Raw genomic sequence first — 16,802 nt, 5'->3', positions numbered from 1 at the left:
GTCTGCCATTGCTAAGCTATCTTGAGCCGCGTTTTCCATGAAGACGACGGAAGTTTCAGCAACAGATATTTGGATTTCCAGCCCTTGCATGCGCTCTGCTACTAGATATATTTATGAAGATGAGGAACAGTACAGCTGTCATCAGCTGTTCATCCATTTTGGCTGAGCTTTCAATGTTGTCAAGGAAAGGGTGAATGTGGTTCTTATCACAACCTGAAAAGTAGATTTTTTTTTAAAATCTAGCAGCAGGCAGACATGCCTGGAAAAAATGTGCACGCGTCTACATTTAAAATAACGAACTTGAGCGTGCAAAAGACTTGACATGTGATCTGTACTGTGCAATCTAAATGCAGTGCGCCTTAATCTAGCATCTGTTCACCATTACAACAGGGAAAGAGCACAGAAAAAGGGAAGGTGAATTAAGGGAGGGATAAGGACCAAAAAGAGAGATGATGTATCAGAGCCAGGAGAGATGATGTATCAGAGCCAGGTAATTTGCAAAAGCTGTCAAACTCACTGTGGCAAAACAGAGTATTAAAGTTGTTATGGACTGGCTTTTTAAATTTTTTTATACTGTTGTCTGAGGTCAACTAATGATGTTTGTGTGGTTTTTACATTCAAAAACATCATAACTAATAAGTAATATATAGGCTATTTTCTACACTGGTTTTTAAGGCTCTCTCCTGAACGCTGGGTTTTGGTAGGTGTGCAGCACTGGAGACTTGGAAGTAAACCCCAACGGCTAGGATTGGATAATATTTGCATATTTAATGAGCTTCAGCTCCCGTTCAGTTAAGTTCACATGAGGAGGGGCTGTGAAAGCGGCAACCGGAATAAACGTCTATATCAAACAAACACAATGATTTATTTCTCATCGACCCGCGATTGATTAAACTATTATTTTTTATTACATAGCCCGCACGATCGGTCGATATAAGTGTGAACTGTGCATGCGCACGGCCTTTAAATGTCAAGTCAAGAGAGAGAGAGAACACCGAAGAATAAGAAAGGAATATTATGAGATTCATCGGCCTGCCGACGGGCTTCCATTTTAGTAGCCCGTCTGGAAAACACATAGTCCCGGAATGTTGGGCTTTGCGAGCCCTGGTCCATATATGTCTGAGTCCAGCGTGCTAAAGGTATGTTCTGTTAGACACGTACACATACACATGCTTAGCAACATGATGACAATCATGAATCAATACGCTGATTCATGACCGTTTGAATCTTTATTTGAGGTTGGAAAACAAACGCGAAAGAGAAGACAATGCTGAATAAAGTTGTTATTTTTGGACCAAAATGTATTTTCGATGCTTCAAGAGATTCTAATTAACCAACTGATGTCACATATGGACTACTTTGATGATGTTTTTGTTCCCTCTCTGGACATGGACAGTAAAGTGTGCATACGCTTTCGGACTGAATATAAAATATCTTAAACTGTGTTCTGAAGATGAGATCTTACAGGTGTGAAACAACATTAGGGTGAGTCATTAATGACATCAAATTCATTTTTGGGTGAACTTACCCTTTAATCAGCTCCAACCTTGGAGTGACTGTGCATCTTTGTATGTGCGCAACATTCTGTGTTACAGAGCAGTGTTGAGAATGGACATCCTAAGAGATGGGCAATTTGTTGTGGATTTGTTGTTTTGGGCAAGCTGGCACCTGCCCCCAGACCTGGAAGGTCACTACGGGCCTAATTCCAGGGTGAAAGCGTCAACAAGCGACACGTCTATGGAGACATGCATCTGATCAATATGTGGAAAGAGGGGCGACGAGACGGCGAGAACGGGAGCCCAACCTACGAACTCCTTGTGAGACTTGAAGCTGGCTTCTGATTATGAAACTGCAAACTATTCTTCAATAATTTTTCTTTAATTAATTACACTCCTGACTCTTGGTCTTCATTTTTCATTTCCGCTTGGGTCAAAAACTGTTAACCCCTAACATTGCGCATTTCAAGGCACTTTGACTTCAGTGAGCCTTTATTATTGCTAGCCCAATTGTTTCAGAATGTTCAAAAGTAACATTCCCATAATATTTGCAAAATTATTTGAATGTTCCCTTAATGTTCACATATCCAAGAAAAACATTAAAAAAACTGGATATTTAATAACTTAATGGAAACGTTAGCTAAACGTTCTTAGGATATATTTTTGTTAGCTGCAATGTAACTGTTTGCCATTGCCCATCAAAATAGACTGTGTCCTAGCTGAACTTTTGCCCTCTTCTATATTCCCTCGTCGCTGCACCCGTCTCGCTTATCTGCCTGTACATGATAAAAGTCACCCGACCTACAAAATAGAGTACAAAACAGTCCTGCACTAACTGAACAACTGCTGTAGAAATGAATGGGACAAGTCACAACTCAAAACATCAGAAAACGGCGCTATCTAGTGAGTCAATTCACAAACTGCCACAATCTTCACTGACAGAGGACATGCCTTGAAAATGGGAAAGCAACTGAATTAAATCAAACCGATCAGATGAGTTAGCAAAATTATGATAGCTTTATACTTTTTTACCCAGAACTAAACATTCACCTCACTTGTTTAACATTACAACATGGAGTCCGTAAGGCAGATGTGGATTTCAAAAGTGCTTCGAAATCTCAAGAAAATGCTGAGCCAAGATGAATGGGTTGAAATAAAATGGATTCTGAGATATTGTTTTCGCTCATCTCATAGAAACAAATGAACTGTTAGAAATCAATCTACATGCTTTCACAAATTGTTGACATAAGGATTGCTCCTGGATCTAGTTTGTGAATATTGATGGATTGTGTAGAATACGGCTGAATACATAATCAGCATCAGATACTGGCTCAAACAAACATATCTGAGCATGTTCATGATAACCTCCAATGACACCAGCCTCCCTCGTCTCCATAGAAACAGCAGCAAGGCTCTCAAAATATTCACTGGTACATTGAAGTAAACCACAGCCATGCAGGACACTGTGGGTTGATGCATGGTAGGCTGGGCTGGGCAGCTTGCCATCAATCTTATGTGGGTTTAAGATTTTTTTTTTTTTTTAAATTGCATGAGGTGGTTCATCAGTAACCTTGAGATACATTGAACCCTGGCAGAGAGGGGTGTGTTAACACTGGGCGTCCACTCCCATGAACTGACAGAAGCATCAGACACAGTCCATTTGACGTCTCTGATGTACCAAATCATGCATAGGTTCATAATAATGATAAAGACATTCACCGCCAAACACAAGACAATCATCACAATTTAACTTTACAATGAATAACGTAAATGGCGTGGAGAGAGCACTATGAAAAGAAAATGACTTCTAAATGAGTGATTCTTTGATGGTTTTGGATTTCAAACTAATCCACCCCACCTCAAACTTCAAGGAGCAGTTCACCCAAAACTTATTTTCACCCTCATTTCTAGAATTTTCTGAGAATGTCACTTGCTTTCCTCTGCTGAAGTAGGCCCATTTGACTTTCTTTGGTGTTACACAAAAGGAGTGCAAAAGTTTTATAAAACTTATATAATTTTTTCTTGTGAGCAAAGCTAAATTTTCAGCATTATTAAATCTTCAGTTTCACATTATCCTTCAGAAATCATTCTATATGCTGATTAGCTGCACTTATTGCCATTGTTGAAAATGCACTCACTGGTCACTTTATTAGGTACATCTATGATCTATTCAAACCCCTATCTCTTTATGACCACAGTGTACCATCTTCTGATGGCTACTTCCAGCCGGATAGCGCACCATGTCGCAAAGTTCAAATCATCTCAAACTGGTTTCTTGAACATCATTTCACTATACCCAAATGGTCTAGTCACTAGATCTCAATCCAATAGAGCACTTTTGGGATGTTGTGGAATGAGATTCACATCATGGATGTGCAGCCAGTAAATCTGCAGCAACTCTGTGATGCTTTTATTTCAATGAGGACCAAACTCACTGAGGAATATTTCCAGCACCTTGTTCAGTCTATGCCATGAATAATTAAGGCAGTTCTGAAGGCGAAAGGGGTCCAACATGATATTTGCAAGGTGTACCTAATAAATTGGCCAATGAGTAGTTGTGCTGCTTAAAGTCCCGTTCACATAAGGATGAGAACTATAATGGTAGCTGTAACTGTAAAGGGCTCTATCATACAATGCAGCGCCAACACAATGCAGCGCCAGGCCCGACTCAAGTTTTTTCTGCAAGCTTTAGCCTACAGTTATCATTTTCAAATCCTGCGACATGCTGTTTAAATAGCAAATACATTCGTGCCCATTTCTGCACCCATGGGCGTATTCAGGTGTATTGTTGGCGTGATGGTATTTTGAGGCAACCAAAATAGACTGCACCATTGACCAACTAAAACCTGGTCTAAAGTCAAAAGCGCAGTTTTTGTTTTTGTTTTGTTATTTAAAGGATGTGTTAGTAATATGCACCTATTGAGAATGAGGACATACTTCATGGTAGCTTGCTGTCACGTGACAAATTGGGCGGTGTTTGGGCCCGTCCACCATTTTGGGATCCGACGCTATCGGTTGCCAGGGGCAACACTGTAAGAGCGATACAGAGATCGGAGCAGGAAAGACGGCTCGAGGAATTATCACGTCGTTTAAATTGAGAAATTTTAAAATGGAAAATAAAAAGAAATGGTTAACTACAGGGAGAAATTGCTACCAGCGGCAGGCAGAGATATTTAGAGGAGCTAGATGATATAAAAAAGGTCAATCTATATGAGCTGCCTGCAGCAGAATGGAACAGAGACCTAACGTTAGACGCTTTAACTTACTACCTTGCACGTTCCAGAAATGTTTCTATATATTTTTTGTGCATTCTGAATAATAAATAAATATATCTCCCCACTATCCTGAAACAGTCTAGTGCTCGTCCTCATACTGACCATATTTTATACCTGATGACAAGTTTACATTTCTAAATTAATTGAACTAATAAAAAGGAACGCTTGTGTGCGCTGGTGCTTTTAGTCCAGTCTTAAGTAGACTAAATGCTCAATATGTATATGTAACGTTAGAGGAAAATGACAGTCAATCAGCTATAGGCTTAAGTTACTTTGAATATTAATTATTTTGGCATTAACATGTAAATTACATAGAATCAAATTATTGACAATGAAAAATGACAATAGTTTTCAAAATGTTTAATTCAAATAAATAAAGGATCGTGTTCATCAGATGTCAACACACTCCAGCATCGCGGCACTAGTAAGACGATGACTGACACCCTGTGGTGAAATAATGGCGTATGTTTACCAGCAGCTGCTTTGTCAGATCGGCTGGGGTGGATTAAAACTTCATGTTCCATTGAGTTTGGAAAATTATGTACATGGTAATCATCAGAATATCTCTTCTCCAGTCTCTGTCCGAATCCAATACCTGGCGGACCATCCTCCCAAAATGGCGGAAGGGGTCGGGGTACGGTGTTGTGAAGACATCTCATTCTCAATAAGTGGGTGCACAACGTGCCTACACTCTGCTTATTACACACACAGGGATGCGCAGCAGCACACAAACATTTTTAAATATAAAAAATAAAAGGGTTCCTCTCTGAAGAAGCATTTTCTTTCTGCTCGCAACATTCCACTATGTAAATAGGGAATCAGCAAGCGTGGTTCGTGGTTTAAATGGCGTTTAAAGGGAATGGGAGATGAGACTCTCATTGGTTTATTGCACGTTCCGGCCAAAACCCACGACTCATTAAGAGACTAGGTACAACCGTTTAAAAACCATGCGCCGGACGCACCGCATTTTTCCCCTACGTTAAACTAGCACAAGTGGATTCAGAGATGCCCTAAGTGCATTTGCACCATGCACTGTAGACCATGTGCTTAGATTCAAAGCGGCAGACAACAAAACTGCCGTGTGCTTATAACAAGCATAAAGTTATTATTGTTGTTGTACTGAATGGGCGTTAACATTTTTGTGGAAACCTTTACACACTTGGGAGTTTTTAGGATTCTTTTATGAAGAGAAATTTTTAACTTTGAAATATAAATTATTTGTAAAATTATTTATATCAGAAAGTGTATGGACATATGGTGATTTTGTGTCCTTTTGAAGCTTGACAGCTACTTACTCGCCATCCATATTCATTGTATGGAAGAAAACAAAAGATTTTGTATACCACAAAAGAAAGCAAATCATACATGTTTAGAACAACTTAAGGCTGAATTATTTTGGGGTGAACTGTTCCTTTAAATCCACAAATAACTGCACAGCACTCTCTGCTTAGAGTTAAAGGGACAGTTTGTTCTCATTTACTCAGCCTTATGTCGTTCCACACCTGAATGAATCTTTTTTCTGCTGAACAAAAAAATATATTTTGAAGAATGTTGGTTACCAGAATGTTGATGGCACTCATTGACTTCCACAGTATTTATTAAGTCATTGGCTAGCATCAACCGTTTGACTACCAACATTCTTTAAAAAATATTATCTTGTGTTCAGCAGAAGAAAGAAACTCATACAGGTTTGAAACAACTTGTGGGTGGTAAGTGATGGCAACCTTTTCATTTTTGAGTGAACTATCCTTTTAAGATGAGGGGAAATGCCCTAAATATCACATCCTGTCTCTTACCTGGACTCTTGTCAAGGAAAAGGCAGCAATGTGTCTGCAGTATCCATGGTAACACCTGTGGCAGATGGAGAAATGAAGATGGAAATAGTACAATGGAGTAAATTTCACACAGAGAGAACGAGACAATCAGTGAGTGGAGGGAAGAGGATGAACAGATGAGATACACCATTTCACTGTGACAGGGGCCGTGATAACTCAAGTTAATGGACTCATCGACCTCCTGACGTTGCATGTGCAAAAAAAAAAAAAAGAAGAAGAAGAAGAAATAATAATTACAAGTACTCCTCCACAATCCACAGCCTGGAGATCTTTAACTTCACATTTCCATACAAAACCTCCTGCATATAAATCAATATTACTCTGCATTCTGATAATATTATAAAGCACTGCCATGATTCCATCACTGTTTTAGGTCAAACAAACCTAATTATGAGTATTTATGACATCAGCAGAAACGTCTGTAGTATTTTCAATCAATTACCATCATCTAAGTTAAACTGTCTTGAATTCGACAGGAGCATATCAGTAGGCTACCGATGATTAGACTGGTATAACACTATACCATCTGCAATACCTTTTTCAGAGCTGACATTGTCCAGAGGTTCGTAGCATCGATTGAATGCGGATGTTTGCAAGCACACAGGATCGGCCAGGTGTGTGTCAGTAGTCCATGGTTTTAATAAAAACACACGTGTTCAGCTGCAGTCCGTCCGCATCAGCAGAATCCCCGCAGACCCTCCGCATGATCCGCTCGCTTCTTAGCCCATAAAGTGCCTTATCACAATGTCTACATCTGATTAAGAAAAAGAAATCGAGCTTATAAAGATACAAAGGGGTCACGGAGGAGAGACATTCAAATAAATCGTCATTGCGATAAATCACTTGACAACTTTTGAGACGTTTCGTCCACTAGGGGGAGCCATAGATAGATAGATAGATAGATAGATAGATAGATAGATAGATAGATAGATAGATAGATAGATAGATAGATAGATAGATAGATAGATAGATAGATAGATAGATAGATAGATAGATAGATAGATAGATAGATAGATAGATAGATAGATCTAATTTGACTATTTTTGATTGATTTTATATTACTTCTGACCTATAATTATGTTTTGTTTAGTTAAATGCTTTGAAAAAAGTAAATGTTTTTAATATAAAGGTAAAGATAGAAAGTTTCTTTTTTTTTAAATGTTATTTCAGTGCATTTTAAGACTTTTAAAGTCATTTATTAATGGTATATATGTTGTTATATGTCATATGTTATGTCTTTTTTTTAACCATAAAGAGAATTCTCAACAGTTTGATAGATGCCTATACCAAAATAAAAAATAAATAAAAAATAATGGGTAAGGTTATAGCTCTTATTTAAGGTTGTGTTTGTATGTTTTGGATAATTAAGACAACACATCTAAAATCCTGAGAGGGACAATATTCACATAAATAAAACCAGTAATTTCATGATAAGAAATATTTCCATTGAATAAAAAAAATGACTTTATTGGATAAATACTGTTTAAATGACAATGACCACTTTTGCAAACAGTAATGGTCGTAAGAATAGCGTCACAGGTTATCATGTATAATTGTATCCAGATGTTGATAATATGAGCAAATGAGTCAATGTATCAATGCAAACCGTATAAAAACAGACAAACAAGTCCTTCAAAAGGCCTCAACAAATGAGTTATACTTGATAAATATGCACGTTCAACATTGGCAAAATGAATATCAACATAAAAAAAAAAAAACTTTTAAATACTAATCATTTCACTGAAAGAAAATGGGAATGTAGAAGTTCACTGCTAATTGTTTACTTTTTTAAAAATATTTTTTACTTCACCTCAGTTTAAATGACCCTTGAAAGAAGTGACTAAAATCTAAATCGTATTTTGGAAACCCTGAATGTGTTTTCTCTACACAATTTTTATAGTTGAAACGGTTTTGGAACTCTGGGAGTTTGGGTTTGTTCTATGAGGTCGGGATGCCACTGCCAATGGGAGGGGTGGAGAGGGGCGGCAGGAGGAGACTCTTGAGTTTCACGGACATGGCTGCGATCTCTGGGTCCTGAGTTTCATACATCTTTACCAGCCTGGCAAATTTGAGTACACCTGAAAGGCAAAACGTAGAGGTTAAAATGACAGCACTGTATTTTTGTTTGCGTGTTTGAATATTCAATCTCACCTTCTCCCTCGTTGTTGAAGCCGTATGCTTTGATGACCTCCTGTTGGATCTGAGTGGCTACAGGAAGCACAAGCTGCAGCATCTTGCCCATGTCATTGCAGGCACTTTCTCTGGCTTCCTCCATGCGGGCTGCGTTCTCAGGCACAGAGAAAGCTTGGATCACCTCACTAAGAACAACTGCAATGGATGGGAGAACAACAGTTTGGCTTAGTCCAGCGGGACAACCCGTCTTAAGCCTGGTCCCAGACTAAAATTCATGTTTGAGCTGTTTTAACTGAAAGCAACTTTCACTGATATATCTTAAAATATCAGTGCCATTGTTTTGTCTCAAGATTCACACCAGTAATGTTTTTTTTTAAGGCATGTTTATAAAAGCTACTTAAATGCCCTAATATCTGAACTAAGGCCTTATCCAAGCCCTGTGTGGGAAAACAGGCCTTATTCTGCCTTCACATGCCATCGAAATTATCATAAATAGGAGTTGTCTAGTTAAATGTTAGAAATTGATTGATTTACCACTCGGAAGATCGGGGATCATTTTAATGGGCATTTTTATTCCCGAGAGGGAATGGCCACAGACTTTAAACATGGCGGAGGGGAGAACGATTGTTACTGTGACTGCTAATCTTACTAGTTTTTTCCACAAATGCTACATCACCTTGTCTTGTAGTTAAAATAGTGCATGTTTACATATATAAATATTGTATGTATTATACACAGAGAAAATAGCCTTTAATATTTTACAAACCCGATTCCAAAAACGTTGGGACTGTACAAAACTGTAAATAAAAACAGAATGCAATGTGTAAGTTTCAAATTTCAATATTTTATTCAGAATACAACATAGATGACATATTAAATGTTTAAACTGAGAAAATGTATCATTTTAAGAGAGAAAAAAAAAAGTTGATTTTAAATTTCATGGCATCAACACATCTCAAAAAAGTTGGGACAAGGCCATGTTTACCACTGTGTGGCATCCCCTCTTCTTTTTATAACTGCAAACTCCTAGCCTGACGTAGTCATACTCAATTCTAGTCAGAATATGAGTCTGAAACTAATCCATTGGGCTGTGATTATGGGGCGTGTTTCAACCGAATCAGGAAAGACATCCAATTGGATAGACCTACAACCAATCAGAGCAACGAAGCAACGCATTGTCAAAAGTCAACAGAGCTCAACTGCACTGTGTCGCCAAGTCTGCATTTTTTTTTCTGCTGGATGTTTTCTATGTCCGCGGGTTAAAGCGACTATTATGTGATATATAGACCCATGGGTGCGAATTTTAGCAGGCAACCTTGCCAAAATAACACACATTTTACCCCCCAAACATATTTTTTTCCCCGGAGAACCCTGAGAAGCTATTGTTTAGGGCTAGTAGTTGGCAGGTTTTGTTGTAAACCTGTCTGCACGCGCGCTGGAATAAACGATCTTTGATGGTGTTGTAAAAAAATAATAATAATATAATGATACAAATTGTGAAGGTGAATGCATACAAACAAGCTCTCTGTTTAGGACTAAAAAAATATAATCCAAGCCCCTTTGATGACGTGGATGATTACGTTTCTGTTTATCATCTGTCCGTCATCGTCTAAAGCCCGCCCTGATGATTTCATTGGTCCGAACAGTTTCTGTTCGGAGATAATTACTCCTCTATGGAGCGAGGCCAGACCGAACTGCCCGACCTAAATAATTCGGGGCTAAGTTCGGCTGGCATCCAGACTAGCAAACTCCTGCAGACGTCTGCAAATGTCTAGGGACTGAGAAGACAAGTTTAGGAATAGGAATGTTGTCCCATCCTTGTCTAATACAGGCTTCTAGTTGCTCAACTGATTTAGGTCTTCTTTGTCAGCTCTTCCTCTTTATGATGCACCAAATGTTTTCTATGGGTGAAAGATCTGGACCGCAGGGTAGCCATTTTAGTACCCGGATCCTTCTTCTTCGCAGCCATAATGTTGTAATTGATGCAGTATGTGGTCTGGCATTGTCATATTGGAAAATGCAAAGTCTTCCCTGAAAGAGATGACGTCTGGATGGGAGCATATGTTGTTCTAGAACTTAGATATACCTTTCAGCATTGATGGTGCCTTTCCAGATGTGTAAGCTGCCCATGCCACACGCACTCATGCAACCCCATACCATCAGAGATGCAGGCTTCTGAACTGAGCCCTGATAACAACTTGGGTTGTCCTTGTCCTCTTTAGTCCGGATAACACGGCATTCCAGTTTTCCAAAAATAACTTTACATTTTGATGCGTCTGACCACAGAAAAGTTTTCCACTTTGCCACTGTCCATTTTAAATGAGCCTTGGCCCAGAGAAAGCACTTGCGCTTCTGGATCACGTTTAGATATGGCTTCTTTTTTAACTTATAGAGTTTTAGCCGTCAACAGCGAATGGCTCGGTGGATTGTGTTTACCAACAATGTTTTCTAGAAGTATTCCTGAGCCCATGTTGTGATTTCCGTTACAGTAGCATTCCTGTATGTGATGCAGTGCCGTCTAAGGGCCCAAAAATCACAGGCGTCCAGTATGGTTTTCCAACCTTGACCCTTAAGCACAGAGATTGTTCCAGATTCTCAGAATCTTTAGATGATATTATGCACTGTAGATGATGATAACTTCAAACTCTTTGCAATTTTTCTCTGAGAAACTCCTTTCTGATATTGCTCCACTATTTTTCACCGCAGCATTGGGGAAATTTGTGATCCTCTGCCCATCTTGACTTCTCAGAGACACTGCCACTCTGAGAGGCTCTTTTTATACCCAATTATTTTGTACAGATGTGCATATATGAACAAGCCTCATATCCCGCACTGTACAGGGGGTATTCCCCCGAACCACCTCAAATTTGAGAGCTCACTGATTTTAAAACCCTGCTTACGGCCCTGAACTTAACGTTGTTATATTAATGTTGACTTCATTGTTATGACCAGATAGGTCTACAATAAAAAACCAACAGCTCCCTTTTTCTGTTTCTAATAAAATTATGATTTATAATAATTTTCCACAAGTTCTGAGGGGCCTCCAAAATTATGCACCCAGGGGCCTCTGCTTTCTAAATCCATGCCTGACTGAACATATTCTTCTCTCTAAAAGCAGAATCTCGAGAAGCTGCGCGCCTCACGCAGGCAAGGCTTATATGCTCCGAGAACGGACACTACACTAGTTTTGATACATTATAGTAGTAAAAATAATTTTGTTCAGTTAGAGAACAGATTAACTACAATTAAAAACTGAAAGTGCCGCGTGAGCCGAGCGAGAGGTGCCGTGCAAACTGCAGCAGGAGTCAGATCTCATTCATCATGAGAGTGAAGAATGACAAGATGATCGCGGAATATGTAATTGAGTTTGTCATTGTACTGTTTTGTTGTTGTGTTTTTCATTAAGAATAATAGACTAATGAACCCACAATTCAAGCAACCCATCCCCAAATTGGAGAACCGAAAGTAAACTGCCCAGTGCCCACAGCTGCGTTCGTTCACAGCTGCTCAGTGCACAAGCACTGTAATGTGACGGTGAGGAAAAATTTTCTTACCGTCATATCCTTTAAGTGTAAAAAGGCTAATACATTTTGATTCTATTATTCTATTTTCCACAATCTCTAACCAACGCAGCTTAACCCAAAATGCAAGCTCAGGCACTCTAGACAGAGAATACTCCATTGCAAGGAACACTGGGAAGCGAATACATTTATTAAGTAGAACAAGGTTGGGTTCCAATTCAACTGTCCATCCTATTACAAACTGCCAGAGTATAAAATTATTGTAAGAGTATTGTATTTTGACATATTTTATGGTGTAAACATATGCATGCGCGAATGAAAACCGTTTCGAGGGGGATGCCAGGAGTGCACGAAAAACAACAACTGAATATTCAAATCCCAAATTTGAAAATCGAATACCAACCCATCTAACGAATATTCGAATATTCAGGTCCAGCCCTAGACATTCCGATAGCACGTAACACTCAGTTTCAGTCAATCTCAGTCTTGAGTACCTATAGAGTAGTATTTTATCCTTCATATCTCCGAAAAGTCTTTAGTTTTATCATATTAATAAAAGAAAGATAGGCTGTACCAAGTCTTTCCGGGAAAAAAAAGTGGATGGAGGCGTATTGTGTGGGCAGAGCTAAAGAATCACGAGAGCACGCAGCTATTGCATGAGAACGTCTGAAAGCTGTGACATCCTCAAGCGTGGAAAAGAAAATGTTACCCTAAATAAAACCATGGCTATCAATCAGATTCAACTATACACGATTAAGAATCTGATCGGGAGGCTGAAATTGAACAGGAGCAGCAGCAACAGCAGTATGTCTCTATGTGGTACTCTAACTGTATTTAGCGGTTTGTCAACATATGTGTGTGTTTACTCATGGTTTATGAGCACATGATTTGGTTTATGGACTATTGTATGCGACTAAACGGTAGCAGTAGCAAACGAAACCGTTTTGCACGTCAGACTAGTGTTTACATAAAAAACAATGGAATAGTAGTGCATATGAATGAAGAAGTGCGCTTTGTGTGAACACTTCCTACGTTTAATGTTTGGGGTGGTTTAACAATAAACAAGCAGACACCTATAGTGGTCAGCTAAACAAATGTATTTAAACACACACCATACATTGCATGCTCCATTGATAAATTAACTATACATGACCGTGTTGTTTACTGATGTTTACTTACGTGAGGGTATCCAACTACACACATTTTAAAGCGGTTTGACTCACCGCCTGCTTCCAAAGCACAACCGTGAACCTTTATCGCTGGAACCGTTCCATCAAAAACAGACTTATTTGGTTTAGTCCTGTGACAGCAGTAAGTGCAGCGTTTATGGGCATGGATTTGCTCTCTTGCTCTGGTCGCGCGCACACGCTTATGGGAGAAGGGTCCTTATGGCCCGTACAAGGAAATTCCGCTTCATTATACATCACACAGACCCATACTCATACCACAGACCAGAAAAAAAGTTTCCGAAACTTGTGAGAAACCAAAAGGAGTATTTTTGACACAGAAATACTCCATCAAACGTCCAACTTAGTTTTTGAAACTTTGTCCATGTTTAGAATGGGAGCCCAAGTCTTTAACTGTGTAAAAAGCTCAGTATGCATGAAACAGCATCCATCTCTCACCTCTTGCCTGCTCTACAGTGAGCGTGGGCTGCTGTGCTGGGGCAGAGGCCATGCCGGCTCACTCCACGGGGGAGATTCACTAACGGTGACTGCAATGGCAAATGTGTACATTAAATTATAGATGGCTATGACATTATTTAAGCATACTCCAGGGGTCCCAAACTATGTCCTGGAGGGCCACTGTCCTGCAGAGTTTAGCTCCAATCCTGATCAAACACACCTGAGCAAGCTAATCAAGGTCTTCGTGGATAAAGAAAATCACAGGTAGGTGAGTTTGATCGGGGTTGGAGAGCTAAACTCTGCATTACAATGGCCCTTCAGGACAGAGTTTGAGGAACCCTGCTCTAATCAATAAATAACACTAGTATATTTGACTGTTATATCACGCCAACAGAACACATTTCAACATCATGAGAACAGTGGCTACCATCACTGTTTCACAACAAACTGTTCTCATAAAACATAATTATTAAAATAATAATAATAGAAGAAATCCCAATAATATTATTGTGGTTGTGGCTCTGTAGTCTTCATTGAAGACCACATCAGCTCTTGGTAATGATTATGGGCAAAGATTAAATAAATACCCAATAACAAACAATACATAAATATACGGAATAAACAGCAGCACATATTTCTTTCAATCAGCCTCAATTTTTGATGTAACGTTGAAGACTGCAAGTCATTGGGTTCACTATCCATCACCGTTAGTTCCGCTCAACATTATCGCAAAACAATCACATAATTTTCTCTAAGCTCCTTAGTTAAATATGTTATTATCCTATAACGTAATAATATTTTTAATATTTCTTTGTACTTACATCGTTGATGCCAGTACCTGATCACAGCCTCTCCTGTGTCTCGGAGTTCCGACTTCCGGTCGGTACAGCTATAAAAGTGTCCGTGGTCAACAACAACTGGTTTGTCCACGGTGCTAAGTTAATACGGAAGTCTGGTAATAGTGACACGTAAACATAGCAATTTTAACGTAGTTTTATTTAATTGTTATATACACGATATTTCAGGTATGAAACATGGAACGCAAGCTGGCTGAATTCAGAGCCCGAAAGAAAGCCCAGACTGAAGCTATGAAACCTGCTGTTGGTGTGATCCACAGTGAAATGAAAGCAATACCCGATGATTCTCTGGCAGTGTCTACTGACACAACTGAGCTGAAGCCCAACACCTGCCCTCAGAGTCCACACAAACAGGTCTGATCGCACTTACTATTTAAAAAATAAACATGCACAGTAATGCAATGTTATTTTGGAAGCTTGTTTCTGCCACGAAATAATAACAAAATTGTGAGTGTCTCCCAGATCAGTTTTGAGGACAGAAAAAAACCCAATTACTTTTTATTTATATATATATATATATATATATATATATATATATATATATATATATATATATATATATATATATATATATATATAATATCCTGATAGCAATCAATAAAATGTGTCTGTCTTGTGTGGAAGTCTCGGGAGTCTGGATTAAAAAAAAATGTTTGTCCAATCATTACATTCGGTCTGAATGCAATGGTAGAATATCCTGTACCTGTCCTACCATTTTTGTCCAACTAAAATATTCTTTCTATTATTTCAGGATCAAGGTGATCATTTTCTGAATACTACGTCTGGTTGTTGGCTTCAGCGTCTGGTTCTCACCCATCTGACCCTGTTTAAAGTGCTGCTGTGGCTTGTGCTGTTGGGACTTTTTTCAGAACTTGAGTTCGGCTTGCCATTTTTTCTCATATCATTATTCTACTGGCTTTATGAGGGCCTTCGAAGCCCAAAAGTCAGACAACCTGGAGAAATGAGTGCATACTCTGTGTTTAACCCTGATTGTCAACCCATTCTGGGGACTTTAACAGCCGAACAGCTGGAAGGAGAAATGGGATACAGGCCGCTGGCCAACTCATGACCATGTTTGAAAGGCATGCACACTTTGCATTTAACTGTCTGGACATCAAGGAAGACAGTCTAAATGTGGACTTGGGAAACTTATTTGCATTGTATTAATGTATCTCAGCTGGTTTACTCATATTTACAGGCTAAATAAAAGGTAGACACTGCTTACAGTTTAATCCAGTCATACATGACACATTTAGTAAATACTATCAAGCTATAGGTTATGTCATCCAAACTTTGAATATCTGGAGCTGAAATATTACTGAGGGATAGAACTTTGCGACAAATGCATGTACAACTGTGTTGGAATAAAATCTCTCATTGTCATACAATAAAACAATATGCTTCATCACTAAAAGGTCATTTTGATGACCTTTTGATCTTAATTCGCTTCAGTAATTTATCAGAAAACACCATTAGGCCTACTGCTTCTACAACCTACTGAAATAATGAGGCCTAATTGTACAAACTTTTTGGGACTATGGTTTAATTTAAATGTATCTTAAGGAAAATGAAGTACGTACGATATATGTCTATACTTTCAGTATATTAGTTCTGTGTATAAGTCTTAATATGATGATAGACTAATATTTCTGCTGCTGTCTGTGTCCGTTCTTAAATTTACATTAGTTAGGCTAGTCGTTTTAGCTGTGGTATTGAAATTGGAATAGAGAATTTTCCCTTTTAGCCTATTTGTCCTTCAGATGAGACAATAAACTGAAGTCCTGACTCTGTGTGGTCAATAAAAATTCCAGGATGTCCTTTGATTTAAGAGTAGGGGTGTAACCCTGGCATCCTAGCCAAATTTGCCCTTTGGCCACTGTCCATCATGGCCTTCCAATCATCCCCCTATCCTCATTGGCTTAATCACTCTGTCTCCTCTCTGCCAATCAGCTGGTGTGTGGTGAGCGTTCTGGCGCAATATGGTTTTCGTCACATCATCCAAGTGGATGCTGCACATTGGTGGTGGTTGAGGAGAGTCCACCTTTCCATGTAAAGAGTAC

At 38.9% G+C, this 16,802-nt stretch overlaps 3 protein-coding genes across 3 annotated transcripts in view; 1 reads left to right on the top strand and 2 right to left on the bottom strand.

Moving 5' to 3' along the window:
* The window catches only part of dlgap2b (discs, large (Drosophila) homolog-associated protein 2b), a 186,379-nt gene extending 179,034 nt beyond the window's left edge, over window positions 1-7,345 (bottom strand). Inside the window, exons 1-2 of the mRNA XM_067417278.1 lie at window positions 7,142-7,345; window positions 6,568-6,787 (exon numbers count right to left, since the gene is read on the bottom strand). Of these exons, the coding sequence (XP_067273379.1) occupies window positions 6,568-6,787; window positions 7,142-7,159 (238 nt within the window). The 5' untranslated portion in view covers window positions 7,160-7,345. The remainder of the gene's footprint in view (window positions 1-6,567; window positions 6,788-7,141) is intronic.
* Window positions 7,346-8,057: 712 nt separating this feature from the next.
* Window positions 8,058-14,840, bottom strand: grcc10 (gene rich cluster, C10 gene). Its single transcript, XM_067417263.1, has 4 exons — window positions 14,707-14,840; window positions 13,886-13,974; window positions 8,758-8,934; window positions 8,058-8,684 (listed from the first exon to the last, which is right to left on the bottom strand). Exons 2-4 carry the CDS (start codon window positions 13,935-13,937, stop codon window positions 8,545-8,547), a joined length of 369 nt encoding a protein of 122 aa, XP_067273364.1. The 5' UTR covers window positions 13,938-13,974; window positions 14,707-14,840; the 3' UTR covers window positions 8,058-8,544.
* A 79-nt stretch (window positions 14,841-14,919) lies between these two features.
* On the top strand, window positions 14,920-16,223 carry saysd1 (SAYSVFN motif domain containing 1). Its single transcript, XM_067417262.1, has 2 exons — window positions 14,920-15,096; window positions 15,494-16,223. Exons 1-2 carry the CDS (start codon window positions 14,920-14,922, stop codon window positions 15,809-15,811), a joined length of 495 nt encoding a protein of 164 aa, XP_067273363.1. The 3' UTR covers window positions 15,812-16,223.
* Window positions 16,224-16,802: the final 579 nt, after the last annotated feature.

This window comes from Pseudorasbora parva, chromosome 15 (assembly GCF_024679245.1).
Source record: "Pseudorasbora parva isolate DD20220531a chromosome 15, ASM2467924v1, whole genome shotgun sequence".
Taxonomy (NCBI): Eukaryota; Metazoa; Chordata; class Actinopteri; order Cypriniformes; family Gobionidae; genus Pseudorasbora; species Pseudorasbora parva.
The sequence above is the reverse complement of the archived record's forward strand: the minus strand, read 5'-3'. Positions and strand labels throughout refer to the sequence as shown.